This window comes from Lolium rigidum, chromosome 5 (genome assembly GCF_022539505.1).
Source record: "Lolium rigidum isolate FL_2022 chromosome 5, APGP_CSIRO_Lrig_0.1, whole genome shotgun sequence".
Taxonomy (NCBI): Eukaryota; Viridiplantae; Streptophyta; class Magnoliopsida; order Poales; family Poaceae; genus Lolium; species Lolium rigidum.
Window position 1 is genome coordinate 212,068,002 of NC_061512.1, and position 19,905 is coordinate 212,087,906.

Genomic DNA, 19,905 nt, shown 5'->3' on the forward strand with positions numbered 1-19,905 from the left:
TGACATGAGATTTTTAGGTGGTCCAGTGCTAGACCTACCTTCAGATGTTGACATTGTGGCGCCAACCTTGTTTCGGCGCCGGAAATGCTTGGAACCGACCTACCCTACTTCAGTCCCATATTAGTTGATAACAAACCCAATGGGGTTAGATTTCGAAATAGTTTTGCCGATGGAGCTAATTGCACTACTTCAGACATAACTAGACATTACTTCACTTAAGGTTCAGATTTGTCCAAAAAAAAAAGCATTCATGCTAAAAATGACAAATGATTTTATCGCAACAAAAAATTGACAAATGACTGAGAGCATAACTGGAAACAACAAGGTTGTGTCCTGCGCTTTTCTGTACGCGCAGGCACACCCACCTTTGGTTCATTCCCTTCACAAAAAGGCCTAAAACATGTTCAACAAAACCGTGCATTTACCGTTCACATGTTCGACAGAACGTTCTGACTGAATCGTGTGCATAGATGCTCACTTCGGTAAGTTTACATCGACCACTAGACAGACACGAAGGGCTGTAGGCCTGTACCCGCGAGCAAGCATGCTAAAAATGGCAAATGACCGAGAGCAAAACTGGAAACATCAAGGTCGTGCCTTGCGCTTTTCCCCTGTAGGCGCAGGGACAAGACGCCAACCTTTCGTTCATTCACAAAATGGGCTAAACAGAACAAGTACTCCCACTGTACATCTCTTTCCAGTGATGGAATATAGGCTCCCCTTGTGCAATTTGCGTCTAGGTTCAATTTCTTCCAACGAAAGGCAGATGCTTACGCTTCTATTCCCTGTCAAACATCAACCTCCTGGATACGCGACAGCGAAACGCAGACGATGCCCATTAACTGAATATTAACTCCATATATCAGTTAGCAGCCCCTTTATTAAAGTTATCATCTTTACCCACACACCTCTCTCACAAAAGCATCAAACAATCCACCAATCCGTCAGAAACAAAGACCTGCAGCTTGATTTTCCGATTCTGTATATTGTACAATTCCTCTCGGATGAAACGAGCGTTTCTTGCAATCCCTTCCCCCATCACACAACCCAAATTTGTACACGAAAATCTTATTGCTACCAACTGAAAGTGTGTGTTGTACAACATGAAGAAACCACCACCACCACACCTGTCCGGGTCAAACCACCTACCGGGCGGCCCTCCAATCCAATCTCCCTAGGCGCAGGCGCAGGGGTTGTCGACGACGACGAGGTCCTCGCCGTCGCTGCTGCGGAAGGCGAGGTAGCCGGCGGCGAGCCCGACGATGACGGCGATGAACACCCCGCCGTTGAAGGACATGACGGCGAGCATGAGGAGGTAGCCAATCCCGGCGTTGACCCCGAAGAGCGCCGCCGTGGCCACCTTGGCCGGCCAGCGGCAGCCGGCGAGGGCGGAGCCGGGGCCGAGCAGCGGGGCCCGCGCGTCGGAGCCGGCGGGCGGCGGGAGGGGGTCCGCCTTGGCGCTGGCGAGGAGCTTGAGGCGGATCCGGAAGGCCTCCAGGTACTGGTAGAAGGCGGCGGCGAGGAAGAGCGCCAGGAGCGAGAGGAGGTAGCCGGCCCACGCCGACGTTTTCCAGCCGTCGAAGAGGATCGTCGCCGACGTGCCCCAGTAGAAGGTCATGTGCATCATGGCGATCGGCGTGGAGGTGGTGGGCGGCGAGGTGCGGAGAGGGTTTGGGATTTGGGCGTCGCCGGAGAGGAGGGCGCGGGCAGAACACACGGCGGGAGGGGAGGAGGATTGCCGGCGAAGCGACCCGTGGGATTTTAAAGGGACGGCCTTTGTTGTCGAGGTGCGGTTTCGGGCAGGGGGTTGGGATTTATTTAGAGGAAATTGCACGTAACACCATATGTTGGGGCATGTTTTGCACAAAACCACAACCATGTCTTGTTTTTGCACAGAACACCATATTTTGTTGTAATTGTTGCACAAAACACTAAATAGGGATATTAGCTCGTTTGACACACAATTAGGCTCATGGGTTGGTTATGTGCTGCCTGCGGACAGCAACGTGTATGCGCGCGTCCCCTCGGAAAATCCTCGAGCCCGCCCATTAGTGGCCGAGGGAGGTGAGGAGACGCGGGCCCACGCGCACGTACAAATGGCAGCTGGTCTTAATAAATGAAGATCGCGGTCCCGCTCCAATCACTTGTCTTTTCCACGCACACACGCTAGCTGATCTTAATAACCAGGCCTCCGCCAGTGTCGATCATCCTATTGCGCGGCTCCACGTGCCGCCCGGAGATCCTCCGCAGCCAAGCCCACCTCCCGCTGGATCTGCAGCGGGATCCAGTCGTACACCTTCGACTCCACGATGTGGAGCCGGTGGTTTGAGGCCGAGCACAACAATCGGCGGTAGATGATCGAGGCACACCTCGAGGGCCTCGACGACGATGATGTCGACAACGAGGCCTAGGAGGCGTACCAACCATTGCCACCGCTGCCCATGAAGGAGGACGAGTACGTGCCAACGAAAGACGAGTGTTAGGGTACACCTTCCCTACGCCGCACCATGGACGCCCTAAGGAGCGCGCCCGATGGATTTGCCTCGAGGCGGCCATCCGAGCATCGCAGCAGGCGTTGCCACCACCGTCGCCGCCTGCGCCGGAGAACCTACCTCCCCCTCGACCATTTTGCCCCTGGACTAGGGGCAGGCCCTAGTATTGAGAATGAAAAAGTGGATTCATTCCAGAGGAGGGAGGCGACGACGATGTCAGAGACCGAGATGGTGGCGGCGGTATCGAACAGTAGGAAGAGTTATGCGGCAGGTCCTAGTTAGGGTCCACGCCGGAGACCACGTATGTAGTGTCAATGGGCTGTGGGACTAAGGGCATCTTGGGGCGACACATTTCAGACGCCTAAATTGTCCGCGCGCGTCCGTTTGCGTCGCCTCACACGGTGGTTCGGCGATCCATTCCGGCGGTTGACGCGTCGATCGATGCGGTTGCCACTCCGGCGGTTGCCCTCCCAGGCAGTTGCTCTGCTTTCATTCGTGCCGGCTCGAGCTAGGGTTGTTGCAAGGCGGCCCGTGGGGGAAGCGAGCGAACGCTCGGCGCGACCGTGCAGCGTCTGCGGATACGCAAATGTGTCACATATTTCGCCGCGTTTGCGTCTCCGCGGCCCGGACACGATGCGTCGCCCCGCCGCTGGAGCAGGGTGCATGCGCATTTCCGGTCCGCGTGGACGCAAACGGTCGCGCGACGTCCGTTTGCGTCGCCCCGTTGGAGATGCCCTAATTATATATCAAACGAGGTAAGGACCCTACTTAGTGTTTTGTGCAACAATTACAACAAAATATGGTGTTCTGTGCAAAAACAAGTCATGGTTGTGGTTCCTTGCAAAAGATGCCCCAACATATGATGTTATGTGCAATTTCCTCGATTTATTTACGTTTGCACCATTGGACCGGGGGTTGGCCTTCCCGGCACGTTATAGATCATCTGCCCCCACCAAGTGGGCTTATTTTTGACAGATCTCTAATGCTCTCTCACAGAGATAATTATCTCAGACTTTTTGGTGAAACTATTTGAAAATCTGGACCCTAAGATCGGCGTCGTAGAGGTTAAAGCAAAAATTGTGCAGATCGGCGTGAAGCTTTGGCTAAGGATGGCTCGGGTGCCGACCTGCTTTTTTTAAATAATAATAGGTGTTTTATTACTCGGTAACAAGTATTACATCTGGCCTATACTAAGTTAAGATACACAGCCGCATAGATCCAATTATTACAAATTAAATATAAAAAAATCTCTCAACAACGAACTAAAAGAAGAAGAAAAGAATAAAAAAACACAGTTATATCGCAGGAGGGCCAATCCGCAGATTAATTTTTGGCTTTCATGCCAATTATGTTTTGTAAGGTTATCTTTTTTTTTTGACACAAATTGTAAGGTTATCTTTGGTTAGAATCACGCGCATTTTTTTAAATAATACACTTTTTTTTGTTTATTTCAGAAATAATACTCGGTTTTGAGATATTTCAGAAATAATACACCGTCAGGTTCAGGAAACCCGAAATTTCAAACTCGGGGTAGAGGAACCCGAAATTTCAAAATCGGGGTAGAGGAACCCGACTCATTCTTTTGGCGAGAGGCGAAGAAGGAGAAAGAAAAGGAAAAGAAAGAATCGGGTTTTAGAAACCCGATATTAGTGAATCGGGTTAGGCGACCCCGAGATTCCCGCATATTTCGGGTTACTCTACCCCGATTTTGAAATTTCGGGTTCCTCTACCCTAATTCTGAAATTTCGGGTTCCTCTACCCCAATTCCTTCTTTTTCGCGCGGAAACAGGATTAGTCGGGTTCCTCTACCCTAATTCTGAAATTTCAGGTTCCTCTACCCCAATTCCTTCTTTTTCGCGCGGAAACAGGATTAGTCGGGTTCCTCTACCCCGATTTTTGAAATTTCGGGTTCCTCTACCCCGAGTTTCAAATTTCGGGTTTCCTGAACCCGACAGTGTATTATTTCTGAAATATCTCAAAACCGAGTATTATTTCTGAAATAAACAAAAAAATGTGTATTATTTAAAAAAAAATCGCTAGAATCACCCCACGGCGAAGGTACACGCAAACGCCTTCATTTTTAGCAGGATTTTCATCTTCCAAAATTTTAAATTATTATCAACCGAGATATCAGGTTGAATTAACACATTGCACATAGAACCCACTCAAAAGACAACACTTATAGTAAGATCCAACGAAAATATCGTACATGTGCGATAAACGGATAGAATCCAAACGTCGCAACAAGTCATTTCATGATGCTTGTTTAGGTCCAGTGAGGCTTGTGTCGATCTCGCGTGTTTAAAATGTGACAATAATTTCTACGCTGGCTGTCAAAGATTCAGACATCGATTTCGAGGGAAAGGATCGGACGAATCCCGATCGTGTGCCTTGGTAAGATAAAGAAAAATTTTATCTTTTTCCCCAGGGAAGATCGGCATCGTTGTTAACCCATGCTGCTATTTTAACTCGGTTTTAGGTCAGCATCGTGCATCTAGACGCCTAATCGTCTTATTACCACACCTCTGATCATTTTCTGATCCAGCGCACCTCGACATTATATATCTCGGGGTCAACTTTGCCCAGCCCAAGGCCAAGATGCTGCCGGGTGGGTGGCACCAGTCGCGAAACTTGCCTTCCGTGTCGACCGTCCGAATGGAATCGTGGGGCAGAAGAGGTCAAGCTCGTGGGTGCGACCAGCGGTAGCAGCAGACGACCGCAGGGGCACCCACGTAATTTGTGCGCAAGATCCTGCCCTATGAAAATGGTACTTCGCGCGGCAGGCACGCAAACGGGGTAGTACAGGTGCACGATCAGATGGCCTTGTACTGCAGTTGTACTCCCAGCAACCGCGCGCGCTCGGCGGGCACCCCGAGAAAAGAAAAATGCTTTCGGTTGGGACTTGCGAGGAAGGGCACGCCAAGTTGGGAATGGCGTGTCCGCAACGGGCAATCGCCTGCGTGATGACGTGCTTTCATGGCTGCTCCATACCAGGTCTATGTTCAGTGCAGGCTGCAGCCGCCCGTTTTATACGCCGTCTCGATTTGGCAAGGCACAAGCACAACAGAGAGTATTCAGCGCTCTTTGCCCGTTTCAGCTATTCAGCCACTCGGCCTGCCAGCGACCAAAGCCAGCAACGTTGTCTTCTACCTTTTTTTCCTCGACCCGCCTCCCCTCCCGCCCCTTCCACCGCCGCTGAATTCTTCGGCCAGTCCGACAGAATACATCGCTTGGGTCGGAATCCACAACAACGCCTCACTGCACACGTACCCGTTTCGTCGCCGATTGTTCACCAACTCGGCCCCGAACGCGGCGGCTACTCCGCTCGGCCACCGCACACTGAAGGTGTTCGGCCGTTTGTTTGGTAGGTGTCGTCGGCCATTGTTCTTGCCTCCCTTGTCACCGCCGATTTTTAGCAATTTCTTTTATCATGTAGACATGAATAAGGATGACAAGATGATCCAACAAATTGTGGAGGATGAGAATGTCTTCGACGCCGACATCCGGGAGCACCTGTCAATCATCAATGACATGTTCGTGACTCAAATGTTCACGCTCAACTGCAAAATGATCTCGTAGAATCTGTAGAGGTTTAAAGGAGAGTCGTCAACTGTTTCGGCGAATTGATTAAATTTAACTATATATGGTATTGATTGTTAACAAAAATCAAAGAAAACATCGAACCTTTTCTAATTGAGTCATATGCACTTTTGGTACCATAACTTGTATCGAATGTGCACTTTAGTACCACATCTTGCAAAATGTGAACTCGTGGTACCACAACTTGTATTGAGGGAGCAAACAGGTACCAAGTCATTCTAGAGCTAACACGTGTCATTATAAATTTTGCACAAACATCCCTGCATATTTTTCTCTAGCGTAGGTGCTACCTTACAAGCCGGTCCCACCTATCAGTGTACAAAGAAAGAATTAAAAAAGCATGGGTGAAGATGGGATTTTGAACTCACGACCTAATGCTACCGAGCTCCACACTAGTACCAACAAAACATACAATCATTTGTGCCAAAAAATTAGGACGTTTTGTATTTATACTGTACTTAAACGCACGAACGCATGCCCAAACGCACACACGAGAGCATTCCCGTGCTATTCATTTGACGATGAGCGGGTTGTTCCGTTAATAGCATCACCGGGGCGTCCCATAGCGGCTCCGATAGCTTTTTGGGGACCGGAGCGCTTCAAAACGTGCCGGCGCGTTTTCGAGTTCAATAGATGCGCCGGCAACCCCGTGCCCGCCCTTTCGCAAAGGACGCGAATCGAACGCGTCGGCGCATCACGTCACGTTCGTTTTCGCGTGTGGGCTCCGCCCAATAGTGAGAGGAGGCGACCGGTCGCATTGAAAACGACACAGAAAGGTTGGTCGTCAGCGTTAATGCTCCCCCACGCGCCTCGGCCGCCGCCCTTAAAACCACCCCACCCGACGTGGCGTTCTTCTCCACCACCACCACTCTGCTCTTCTCGCCACCGCCGACGCTCCCCTTTCCTCGCCATCGCCCACACTCTCCAGAACAATGCCGCGGTGGTTGGCGACCACGTACTCGATGCTAGGCCGGAACGGCCGGGACGCACGCAGACCACGACCGCGCACCGTGGCCCCGCCGGAGCCGGACGCCGACTCCGATGACCCCCGGTTCTCCGCGTGGGAAGAGCTGTTCGCAGCGGACGCAAAAGCCAAGGCAATGGAGGAGATGACGCGAAACCGACATGCCCGTCGACGCCACACCAAACATGTAGCATGGCAACCTCGGCGCCCGTGGCAACGTTTCTTCCCCGCAACATCGGTCGCCCGCACCACGCTGTACATGCCGTACCCCATGGAGATGAGGAGCAACAACATGCATGATACCTACCCGCAACATCGGCCGCACCACGCCGCTTCGAGCACAGACCACCTCTTACCGTAACCGGGTGTACATGAGGAACCGGATGGCGAGCTCGGTGAATGCAATCAACATGACACCGTAGAGCACCAACGAGTGTTGTACAGGGGCAGACTCGCAGATCGGCATACGGCCGGGTGGTCGTCAGCGGAAGCAACCCGCACATTGTGACAGGAATAGTGCGGGCATGTTGTGCGTTCAAGTGCATATAAGTAGAAAACGCCCTACAAATTTACACTAATGGTTGTGCGTTCTGGTGGTACTGTTGTGGAGTTGCCCAACATTAGGTGGTGTGTTCGAAATCCGGTCTCCACGCATGGTTTTTTAATTCTTTCTTTGTACACTGATAGGTGGGACCCGCCTATAAGGCACCACCAAGGTGACATGTGCGAGAGAAAAATATACAGGGGTGTTTGTGCAGAATTTACAACGCCACATGTCAGCTTTAGAATGACTTGGTACCTATTTGCTCCCTCAATACAAGTTGTGGTACTAGGGGTTTACATTTTGCAAGATGTGGTACTAAAATGCACATTCAATACAAGTTGTGGTACCAAAAATGTATATCACTCTTTCTAATTATACCCCTAAAAACAAATATTCGGGTCTGGAGTATGAGCTTGGGGCCGAACTACCATGTGGGTGTTTGCATCTCGGGATCTTGCAGGTTCCATTTTCAGCCCAGGTACGTGAACTGGACTATACAAAGAACGGACCACTACACACTCATATACCTCAATGGGCCAAATGCCGTCCCAAGTCCTAACTATTCGCCAGCCCATTCATACAACACCCTATACATACAACACCTCAGCCTTTTTTTTTTGTCTCAGAAAAAAAGCCTCAGACTTTTTTCTTTTTAGGGCATGTTTAATTCAAAGGATTTTGAAAGCACATAAATAGTAAAAACACAGTAATAGTATATCATGACATGTGAAATTCTACACGAATCAAACACAAAAATTAGTCGTACAAGTCGTTTGGTTGCACCGTAGGAAAAACGCAGAAAACTTTTATAGAGATTAAGTACATATCATAGTTGTTATAGACACAGAAAATTTTGCAAGAGATCTAACCTTTTGCTAGAAATTCTATAAAATTCAAGCAATCTATATAAATTTTCTATAAATAAAAGTTCTACTACCTCCGTCAAAAAATAAGTATCTTAGTTTTATCTAGATTCGAATGTATGTAGACATATCTTAATTGTAGATACATTTGTTTCTAGAAAAAATTGAGACACTAATTTTTTGAAAGAGGAAGTACAATTTTTTTGGCGAACCTTTTAAATCAAACATGTTCTTATTTTAAAGACGAATACAATTCGTCGGCACACGCTAGTAGTATGATGAAGAAGCTGGATGTCTGCATTAATCTAAGCAACCCAATACCAATGGCTAAGAATTGAAGCATCCTTTCCACGCTTAGGTCGTTGCGGAGCTTCAAACTTTCGATATGGAGTAGTATTATACCGCTGCAAGCTAATCGGAGAAAGAGTGTCGTGCGGGAGACCCCACGATCGAGAGATTAGAGCAAACGATTTACTCCTATATCTTATCACCTCCATTTTAGGTCAATGATCTTTAAATATTTTACTCGGGGTAAGGGCATCCCAGCAGTTCGATAAATGGCAAATGCTTTTTAAGCAATTCACTTGTAGGAAACTAGTTATAGGTGTGCACCTCTTTTGCATGCGCCACTAAAATAACGTATTTTTATGGCGCACTGCACACATGCGGCACAGAAACATGGTGAGCTTCACCTCAATCGGATCCAATAATTGGTTTCACCATTTTTGTGGAATCATGTGCCGCATGCTTGCCTGGTGCGCCACAGAAATAAGATATTATGTGATGCATGGGTCCGTGCGTCACATAATTTATATTTTATAAAGATTCTGTGGTGCACCATGAGCCTTTTCCTACTATTGATTTCTCTTCTATCTCCTGCTAAGGTTTCTTCACGCTACTCACAGTGAGTGGGGAGTAACACATAGTAGTAACATGCACATCCCCTCCGCCTCCTCCCTCATCCCCTCGATGTAGGGGCGTACAGCTCATCCTGCCAGCCGTTGGCGACGATCTCCTCTGCCTCGTACGCCGCCCTTGCGACACTGTCAGCGAAGTTGGGGACGTCCGAGAAGTGCGCGCTTGCCATAACATCCAGGCGGCTCCAGGTGTGGCTGCGAATCAGCAGCCATGCGCTAGACCCGACGGCCAGAATGAAGGGGCTTCTTATCGCCATCAACACTGCTTGATGGCGCCCGGTTTTTCTTTTCTTTTTGCGTCAAGACGCTAGGACTGCTCTTGATCCAAACGAACACACGAACATAATCAGCCGATTTTGGTATCCGTGACCTAATCCAAACAAACTAAAACAGACACTCTTTTTGCTCGTTTTGCGTTTGGCCGATGAAGATGTAGGGCATGTTTGGTTCCCAGCCACACTTTGCCAAGCCAAAGTTTGGCAATTTGGTATGTGTTTAGTTTTTGCCACACTTTAGATCTGTCACATTTCACTATCCATATGACCCATTTGTTATAGAGTGAATTTTTTACCAACTTTTACCACGTTTTGTAGCTTCCAAAATCCTAGTCACACTTTTGTAGTTGCCACACTAGCTAAAATTAGGCGTGGCAAAGTGTTGCTGGAAACAAAACAAACCGTAATAAGATGATAAAGAAACGTTGAAGTGCTAGGCAAGCGAGTCGGAGATGCCCCTTCCGACGAGCCCGTCCGATCTGCTGGAGCTCGTTTGTTCCTATCTTCAATCACAGAGGCCAAGCTAGGCACGGGTCCGGGAAGACGACGACGATGTATGTAGGTGTAGCAGTGCCGGAGGAACACCTCCACACGGCACGCCTTTGCTAGTGAGCTGGAGGATCACTCACCTACTCTGTCATTTTCAGTTGAGCTGAGTTTCCCACTTGTTTAAAGACAAACGAGTTTTCGAAGTATGACTGGCTTCACAGCATAGGGCAAGTACATTGGTCCACGAGGACCACGATGTTCCTCGGAACAAAGCTAGGCTTGCACACACGTGGATGGTTCCCTTGAGAACTTGAGCAAATCGCTTGTTCTTATACTCCCTCTTTAAAATCAGCAACGTCTTTTTTTTTTCTGAAAAATCGAGCCAAGTAAAGTTTGACATTTTTTTATTATAAAAATCTATTAATAAATACAAACAAATATGATATTCTGAATATCATATGAAAATATAGTTCATCATGTATGTAATGAGACTGATTTTGCATTTTGCATGTTAATGATTATTTGTAAGAACTTCATCAAACTTAATTAAACTTAACATGGTTTAATTTTTATAAAATAATATAACCCATTTTCGGGTAATAAATAGTATTACCCTTATTCGTTTTAAAGGTGGTGGTAGTACAGTTTAGTGAGCTGGAGGACTCGACCTCAATCAATTATTCATGTCACTTGTGATGCTGAGAGGGAAGCACGTAATACATCCAAGAGACAGGGCACGTGGTCGTGGGAGATAAGCTCACTTTTCCTTCTTAATAAATTATATGTGTACCCCAAATTGTCTCAAAGTGACGGAGAGTACACCACGCATGGCAAGTCTTCCAACATATCTTAAAGGCAAATCCATGTGATACACAACTTTAAGATTTAAATAGACCGTTACATTACCCATTTGTGTAGTTGGAGAATCTTGCGATGCTGACACGAGAAGATCAGCAAACATGCTAGAGCGAAAAACCATAGCTCATGCCACTTAAATGGTTTAATGTACAGAGTTTAGAGGACTATAATCTTTATGTCTTTTTTATATGGGTTGTTTGATTTATGCAAAAGGATCTGCCTCCCACCTATTTATGCAAAAGGACAGGCCGGGTTTCCTTGAGTCCCAATTAATTCAGAAAATGTACAACTATATACTTTTTTTTGAGCTCACAACTATATACTTCAGTGACGGGTGAAAAGTACAATCTAAGAAGGAAGTTCTAAGTCAAAAAAAAAAGGAAGTTCAATGTTCGCTTTTATCCTAAGCTGAACTCTCACTCTCATTTCTAAATAGATTGAGACTTGACAAATCTTAATCGATTGAGTATATAGACACGTCTACATTATAGCTTAGCACTTTTTTGTTCATACGCTTTTCTAATTATCTGCAAATGTAAAACACGACCCCTTTGTGACGTGGAAGGCTGAAAAATCAAATCCAAAAGCTTTTCGTCCTCACTGATCAACATCACGCTTTCGGCTTCGCCTCGTCTCGTCCCGTGCTCCACCCACCGGAGCAGTTCACAGTCTCCACTCCACCTCCTACCTATAAATCTCCTCCGCCGTCTCCCATCGCCGTGCCCTCCACCTCCCTCCTCCCCTTTCGTACTGACAAGGCAGCTTCTAGAAGGAAGGAAGCAGCACTCCCAGTCCCACCGCCGCCCGCCATGGCGACCTTCGCGAAGCAGGAGCACCAGTTCCTCGCCGAGCTCGGCCTCGCGCCGCGCAACCCGGGCTCCTTCGCCTGCGGCGCCTGGGGCGGCTCGGGCCCCGTCGTCACCACCACCAACCCTACCAACAACGAGGCGCGCCTCCGCCCGGCCCGATCCGCTCGATTTTGGGGGACTCGGCGGATTTTGAGGGATTTTTTTGTGTGTTTCAGGTCATTGCTGAGGTCGTCGAGGCGTCCGTGGACGACTACGAGAAGGGCATGAGCGCCTGCTTCGTCGCCGCCAAGGCCTGGATGGCTGTAAGTGCCCACCCACTCGCGTGGTTGAAACACCCGTAGCCTTCTAGCAATTTGCTCACATGATGGGGTGCTAGTATGCTGTTCGGTGCTTACTTCAGAAGTTGGCAATTCCAGCCCCTTTTGGTTTTTGGGATTTTTTTAAGGGGAGTTTGTGTGTTTACGAGATGCAAAGAGGTTTTATGGGATCTGAATTTTGCTCGAGAACAGGAGAATGCAGAATAACATGCGAATTGACGGGGTAACCAAGCGCCACTACTAAAATGCTAAGGCAATAGAGTCTGTCACTCGATTTTGAACTGTAAATTTCAGAGGTCATCTAAATGTTTGGATTTATCGCTTCTCTTTAGAAATGCCTATGTTTGAGCTGAAGGGTTAGCGGTGCTGTGACCATGTGAAATTACATATTTTTCAAGGAGCATTGATGACTGCTTAAATATTTCTTTTGTCTATCAATCAATTCGATGGCGCTACCCTGTTCTTAACTTTGTAGTTATATATGACAAAATTTCCAGGTTCCTGCTCCAAAGCGAGGAGAAATTGTTAGGCAGATTGGTGATGCACTGAGAGCAAAGCTTCATCACCTTGGCAGGCTTCTGTCACTCGAGATGGGGAAAATTCTCCCTGAAGGAATCGGGGAGGTTCAGGTAAAATAAATGGATACCCTAGAAGGTAGTCGCACAAATTCATGTTAAAGAGGTTTTGAACCTGGGTGGTGGGAGTGTACATCCACACTTCCTACCATCTGAGCTAGACTGAATACCTAAGGAGGTTTGGTTTGGAGCATAATTGCTGCTAGGCCATCACTATAAGCCTCAGATAATTGAGTTATCTTTTTCAGGACGCATGTTCAGATTCCTAATTATAGCATCTGTGACATTTATTAATAGCTGCATTTATCAGCTTGATGGTACCATTGTCTTTTCTGCTGGAATTGCAACTTAGCCAATTAATACAACATTCCCATGATATGCAGCAGTATATGAATAAACAGTGTTGGTGTTATTTTTCTTCATTTCTAGATGAATCAACTTTGTTCCAAACCGTGAACAAACTATGTTTCCTAAGGTCGTGACTTCTAATTAAGATACTGAATGATCATATAAGTTTAAGTGCAGTGTATTGTTAATTTCTCATTCTGCACATGCTGATATCAATCTAACCATTTTCGTAGGAAATTATTGACATGTGTGATTATGCTGTTGGGCTAAGTCGCCAGCTTAATGGATCAATCATACCATCTGAACGTAAGACCATTTTTCTTTTCATCATATTATATTTTGATGATATGTTCAAACAAAGGACGCAGCATCATCAGTGATGACATGTGAGATTTTTACCGTATTGGTTCAACTGGTTTAGAGAACTTAAAAGATATCGTATTTCAGACCATATCTCTAATAACTACTCCCTCCGTTCTTATTTGGTCTACGTCCTAGAAAAAATCAGACAAACTAGTACTACATTTATTAATACTAATTCAACCAATCAAACCTACATTGAAAATAATGATATCCAATAGAGAGAACAAGACTGCTTTGTTTTATGTGTTGTTGATTACAATGCTAAAATGTAGACTAATTGAGAACAAATTTTAGGCCTAGAATGTAGAGTATTTCAGAACGGAGGGAGTATGTATGCTGTCTGATTAAGAAAAAACCTATTTTTAGCTGAGATCATTATTTTAAAATTTATTACAGTTCTTACCATTAGTCCTTTAAAATGGTAAGAATTTAAACCAATTTATTACTATATAATTTCCTCAATGTTAAGCATTGTTCTGAGTGAAAGTTAGACATGTTAAACTAGGTTGCTGTTTTATACCAACTCATGTACCATTGTACCCTGGCATATTGCACTGTTAGTTGCCAAAATTTGCCGTTCTGTATAAATTTTATTCACGGATTCACACCATTAGACAAGGCTTTAGAAAATCCCGACAAATCTTCAGCATTGCCTTGAGCGGAGATTTTTGGTTCTAGAGCCCAGTGATCCTGTTAATTGAAATCAGATTTACGAGTTTCAAAAAAAGTTGAAAAAAATCTTGATGTAGCCCATGATGTATTGCACAAACATGCAAAAAATCAATTTCAAATACTTCGTGTTCTGAGCTACACAAAAATGACCAAAGTGTGGATCTGAGTATACATATTTTCAAATCTCCAAATTTTATCACTTTTATGTAGCCCACAAAACAAAGAATTTCGCATTGCGATTTTCTATGCTTGTAGGATACATCATTGGCTATATCCAGATTATTTTTGTTGAAACTTGTACTATTTTGTTTTTAATTTTTAAAATTAAGGGATCACTGGATCTTGGGAGCCAAAGGCACTTTTCGCATTGCCATCTCTTATTTAGTTATAGAAGGTTGTGTACGGGTTCAGTTGTCAATTGTAGAGCAATCTTTCCTCGCAATTCTTTGGTATCAAGTGAATGCATCTATGCTCACAGTTTGAAAAGAACAAGGAAAGTTTGCTAATGCTTCCTTCTTAAATGCTTTGCAGGCCCAAACCATATGATGATGGAGGTATGTGAGATCAGTATTTTTTTTTGTAGGAACTAATGTTTCTTGTGCTATATGCCCGCCTCACATTCTCAGGTTTCATCAGGAACATGCTAATGACTAATCCTTGTGTAAATAGGTTTGGAATCCTCTTGGAGTTGTTGGTGTCATTACTGCATTCAATTTCCCTTGTGCCGTGCTGGGTAAGTTGACCATTTTGATTCGTCTTGCATTACACCCTTTTGGAGTCACTACAATGTTCATCCATGTAGTCCACTGTGACTCCATGTCGCATTTTCGTACTCTTGTTGTCCGGAAAGTATATCTGACGAGTTCAACCGTTGAATGTTAACCTGTACAATTCATCTTTACCTGCAAGCGCGGATGATTAGTACTGTAACCTTCAAGCTGGCAATTCACCTGTTTACTCCACTGTTATGCAAAATACATGATATGGCGTATGCATTGCTCATCTGAAGCGCTATGTTGCTCTCAATCTTTGCCGTATTCTCAGATTCATTTAATTTAATCGTTTAAAACTGCAATGAGATGAAGGTTTACCTTGTTTTGTCTTGTTTTAGGTTGGAATGCTTGCATTGCTTTAGTTTGCGGAAACTGTGTTGTCTGGTAAGTATGGTTTACATTTTACTCAATATTTTGTACTTGTGCATTTTGGTGAATTATATAGTTGGTTTGCTCATACGTGATGGCAGTTGTATTTTCTGAGTGCATCTTTAGATAGACAGACTTAAGATAGTTTGTAATGTTGGATAAATTGGTGAAGGTCCATGTTACCTTCTGGCACATATCCTTGCATCCATTGTTATTACTTGTCCTAGTTGTCTGCTCATACAATGGAAGCAAAATCCTGCTCCGGACGAATGTATAAGTTGTGTCAAATGTAACTTGTGACATGCTTATAGGTTTGTTGTGGTTGTGGGTGGAGAAAATTTGCCAAAAAAGCTGAAAGATAAATAGGTTTTATAGACAAAAGGGGTTAATCCAGGCTCTTTATCATCGGTAGATTAATCATCTGCTGATGCAAGAAATTAAATGCTAAATGGAATATTGTTCTTTTGTTCAGTATATCCCAGGCACCTAGTGGCTCCATTTTCTTTCAGTGGTAGGAAGCTTAATTAATCTTGCAAATACCGGTGCAGCTTCTTAGTGTAATTATGTTCCAAATTATTGCAGGAAGGGTGCTCCAACTACCCCCTTGATCACTATTGCAATGACTAAAATAGTTGCTAGTGTATTTGAGAAGAACAATTTGCCAAGTGCAATCTTCACAGCTTTCTGTGGAGGTGCTGAAATTGGCCAAGCAATTGCTCTTGACACAAGGATACCTTTGGTTTCATTCACAGGAAGTACAAAGGTATTCAGCTTCTGAAAACCTCTACCCTCATGTTTTTCATATTGTCTATATTCTTATAGCAATTATGAATTGATTTTTGTTTCCTAGATCTTGTTGCTTGTATGGAAAACAGTATCAGAATGCCTTGATCCAAATCCATTTTCATCTAGCGATATCAAAAGATTTCCTGCATTTGTATTTTGTATGCTATTTGAAATCCATTTTCTTGTGGGAACCTTGGAGTATTTGCTGACTGCTCCCTCTGTTCCTAAATATAACATGTTTTTGTAAGCCAAATTGACTTGCCAAAACATCTTATATTTAGGAACGGAGAGAGTGGAGTATATATATTAGTATTTACTTAGCTGTATGGATCTACTGCAAATGAAACAATGAATATTCAATGCAGGTTGGTCAAATGGTTCAGCAACAAGTTAGTGCGAGATTTGGTAAATGCCTCCTTGAACTTAGTGGGAACAATGCCATTATTGTCATGGATGATGCAGACATTCCGCTAGCTGTGCGCTCTGTGTTGTTTGCTGCTGTTGGTACGGCAGGACAACGGTGCACTACATGTCGTAGGCTGGTATGATTCAAATATTATTTCCTTTTTGTCCTATGGTAGGTAATTGAGTTAGTCTAAGTGCATTTTTCGTTGTCAATACAGCTTCTTCATGAAAGCATATATCAAACAGTTCTTGATCAACTTGTTGAGGTTTATAAACAAGTCAGCATTGGAGATCCTTTGGAGAAGGGGACCTTACTGGGACCGTTGCATACTACCGCATCAAAAGAAAGCTTTTTGAAAGGCATCCAAACTATCAGATCTCAGGTGAAAATTTATGATAGTTTTGATTGATGCAGCAACATCGTTCCTACAATGATATCTACTTGCATTTTTATTTCTCAGTAAATCTATTAAAAATGGTCATTTAGCATTTCTGACCTTGAATCGGTTGCTAACTTTTTGTAATCAGTGAAGCTCTGATAATATAATTTGACTACCATCCTATATCATTCAGGGAGGAAAAATCCTTTTAGGAGGATCTGGTATTGAATCAGAGGGAAACTTTGTTCAACCAACAATTGTGGAAATTTCATCTGATGCGCCAGTTGTGAAGGAAGAATTGTTTGGTCCTGTCCTCTATGTCATGAAATTCAAGGTAACGAAAGAATCCCTATTTGTGTGTTATTGACCTGTTCTATGTGGCATTAATTGCAGGCCAGTGTCTTATATCATTGTCTCTCCTGGTTGTTAATTATACTGCAGACCCTGAAGGAAGCAATTGAAATCAACAATTCTGTCCCTCAAGGACTGAGCAGCTCTATATTTACAAGGAAACCAGATGCTATTTTCAAATGGATTGGGTAAGTTTTGGTTCAATAACCTAGAAAGCTGTATGCCATTTTTTCTTGCAGTATCTAGAGGACTAGATGTCCAACCAGGCAGTTGGTACAATTCCACTTCTACGTTAATTGCACTCTGTTCTTGCCTTTGCTGCTACTTTGTTTATCAAGGTCTGACAGATATTTTGTGTTGATCATGTCCTGTCCATTAAATCTGAACAATTTAAGATTCAACTGTTTTTGAGCCTTCCCTTTCATGTATGAGTATACATTATATTATACATTATTCTCCATTCTGTCAGATGAATGTTTATGTTCATTGACACTTCAAGAGTTATCTACTGAATTTATGTATTGAATGTCACAATACTTATAAGTTAATTACTCTATTGAATACTCGTAAGTTAATAACTCTAACGGAGTTATATGTACCAGAAATGTATCTTTCATGAATCATATTGATTAATACAATAAATCCACCTGCAAAGACAGTCATATCTGTTTGTCTGCATCCATCTCCAATTTTTCTCCAGCTGACACATCCAAGACAGGACCACTATCGTAGTACTGATTGTTCTTATTTTCCTTGCTATTCAGGCCTCATGGTAGTGATTGCGGTATAGTGAATGTAAATATACCCACTAATGGTGCTGAAATTGGTGGAGCTTTTGGTGGAGAGAAAGCAACCGGTGGTGGACGAGAAGCAGGAAGTGATTCCTGGAAGCAGTACATGAGGAGGGCCACTTGGTAAGTAGACAAATATTCTCTGTGAAGTTGAATTTCAAATGGTACAAGCTGGAGGTCGCTGTACAACAGAGATGGGTATCTTTTAGCAGTTGATATAACCGACACTTCTTTTTCATTCCTCCAAGTTGCCATTTGATGCTTATTAGCTTGGATCAAAATATATGCCAAAAGAATGTAACCACTCATTTAACGAATGTGCATGCTCATTGCAATTAGTTCCCAGGCCTGATACTAAACAAAGTTGCATCATTGAGACTAGTTCGTTATAACAAACATAGGAACATGATGCCTTTTTCACTGTTCAGTTCTTAGTACTTACTCCCAGAGGTCATTATACATCTTGGTAGAAGAACAAGTGCTGAACCATGTCACAGTAATGAAGTTTTCTTTCATTGAAGCTTGTGCAAGCCTGTAAAAATGAAGTTCCTATCTCGCTAGCAGGGAGAAATACTTTGCCTGAACGGAGCCCTGGTGACCACTAGCAACATTTTGTTACTTTGATTCCGAAGGGAATTTTCACTTAGCTTCTCATTGATTTGATAACGTAATTAGTACATTACTTTTTATTTGGAACAGAAACAAGCTAAAACCGATTGGTTACCATTCCTTTCGGGTCATGGTTTGGCCATCATGGCATCACATCTGCCACCAGTCTAATTACTTATGGTTGATAGGTTGGAGACTATACAGGTCTATGGTATCCAGTCTAACCGCTTGAGATCTAGCCTTGATAGTAAATATATTATTTTGAATCTTAGCCTTGATAGTAGTAATTTGACATAGGTTACACTATTAGAAAATATATCTAGCCAGAAAATCATAGAAAGTGCCATTTTGGCATACCGCGAAGCACTGAATGAACAAAACAATTATGTTAATAAATTTCCACCACAACAAAAACCCTTGATTTTTAATGTTTTCTACATTGATCGTACCCTATCTATGTACATTAAGTACTCCCTCCATCCGTGTTTAATCAACGCCGGATATACATACAATCTCTACTAGCTAGCCTTGACATCGCGTCAATTTAATAAGAACGGAGGTAGTACTTGACAATAGCTTGTTTTTGCTGTGAAGACACACTTTATCAGGTCGAGAATTCTAGTGTATCCAGTATGCCCAACTAATATGGACCGGCGGGATTAGTTTTTTCTATATATAATCAGGGTTCTGCTACTGTTTCCATGCACTAATGTTGGATCAAATATTTGCAGTACAATCAACTATGGAAGCGAGCTACCTCTAGCACAGGGAATAAATTTCGGTTAGTTCGGTGCTCAGATGGATCATGCTGCAGCTTGGAGAAAAGGTGTTACTGTGTTGAGATATCTGCAGACTGCAGCCGTCACCTTCAGGAACATCTGAACCCAAATTGCAACGCTGCAGTAAGGCTGTGTACATACAATAAGAGACGGTCTGATCTCATGTATGCTTTGTTCATGCCTCTTTGGATGTTCAGCCATCGGCGTTTAAGACTATCAGTAAGAGCAGCCTTTTTCAGATGTAATCTTCAGACCGGACAATTTGGAATAAAAAGGAGATAAAATATATCGTAGCATTCAGATTGTTGTGCAAAACGTCAAGGTTCCAGACTGAAACTGTTGTGCTGGAGTTAACCTTGCCTGACAACGCGCAACGTGAAATCAGAACACAAATGATCATTTTACTTAATGTACCTACCACTTCACGGAATTCTTTACGCCAGTGATTTGTTTCATTTATTTTGAAATCCTCACAAGAAACGAAAATGCCAGCCTCAAAACTTTAACCAAGCTGTGGTTTTGCATCTTTGAAGTTAGACCTAGGGGTCACCATGGATTTTGAGTTTGTGAATAAAT

General features: G+C 44.1%; 2 protein-coding genes across 3 annotated transcripts; one reads left to right on the forward strand and one right to left on the reverse strand.

Moving 5' to 3' along the window:
• Positions 1-943: 943 nt before the first annotated feature.
• Positions 944-1,786, reverse strand: LOC124654518 (copper transporter 5.1-like). The gene has a single exon (XM_047193519.1). It carries the CDS (start codon positions 1,625-1,627, stop codon positions 1,175-1,177), a length of 453 nt encoding a protein of 150 aa, XP_047049475.1. The 5' UTR covers positions 1,628-1,786; the 3' UTR covers positions 944-1,174.
• A 9,974-nt stretch (positions 1,787-11,760) lies between these two features.
• Positions 11,761-19,546, forward strand: LOC124652846 (aldehyde dehydrogenase family 7 member A1-like). Of its 2 annotated transcripts, none has more exons than XM_047191891.1 (14): positions 11,761-11,949; positions 12,027-12,113; positions 12,626-12,757; positions 13,285-13,357; positions 14,618-14,640; positions 14,756-14,819; positions 15,198-15,243; positions 15,811-15,991; positions 16,380-16,556; positions 16,638-16,802; positions 16,993-17,133; positions 17,241-17,338; positions 17,915-18,064; positions 19,282-19,546. In XM_047191891.1, exons 1-14 carry the CDS (start codon positions 11,812-11,814, stop codon positions 19,334-19,336), a joined length of 1,530 nt encoding a protein of 509 aa, XP_047047847.1. In that variant the 5' UTR covers positions 11,761-11,811; the 3' UTR covers positions 19,337-19,546. The 2 variants fall into 2 exon arrangements, with proteins under 2 accessions (XP_047047847.1, XP_047047848.1); XM_047191892.1 differs by lacking the exon at positions 19,282-19,546 and adding an exon at positions 18,143-18,447 and having other exon boundaries at positions 17,915-18,082.
• Positions 19,547-19,905: the final 359 nt, after the last annotated feature.

Excerpts from the sequence above, each read along its gene's own strand:
- LOC124652846 (XM_047191891.1), top strand. The coding sequence starts at position 11,812 with ATGGCGACCTTCGCGAAGCAGGAGCACCAGTTCCTCGCCGAGCTCGGC. Across the intron at positions 12,758-13,284 it reads AAGGAATCGGGGAGGTTCAG|GAAATTATTGACATGTGTGA; the intron begins GTAAAATAAATG and ends CCATTTTCGTAG. Across the intron at positions 16,557-16,637 it reads GCACTACATGTCGTAGGCTG|CTTCTTCATGAAAGCATATA; the intron begins GTATGATTCAAA and ends TTGTCAATACAG.
- LOC124654518 (XM_047193519.1), bottom strand. The coding sequence starts at position 1,627 with ATGATGCACATGACCTTCTACTGGGGCACGTCGGCGACGATCCTCTTC.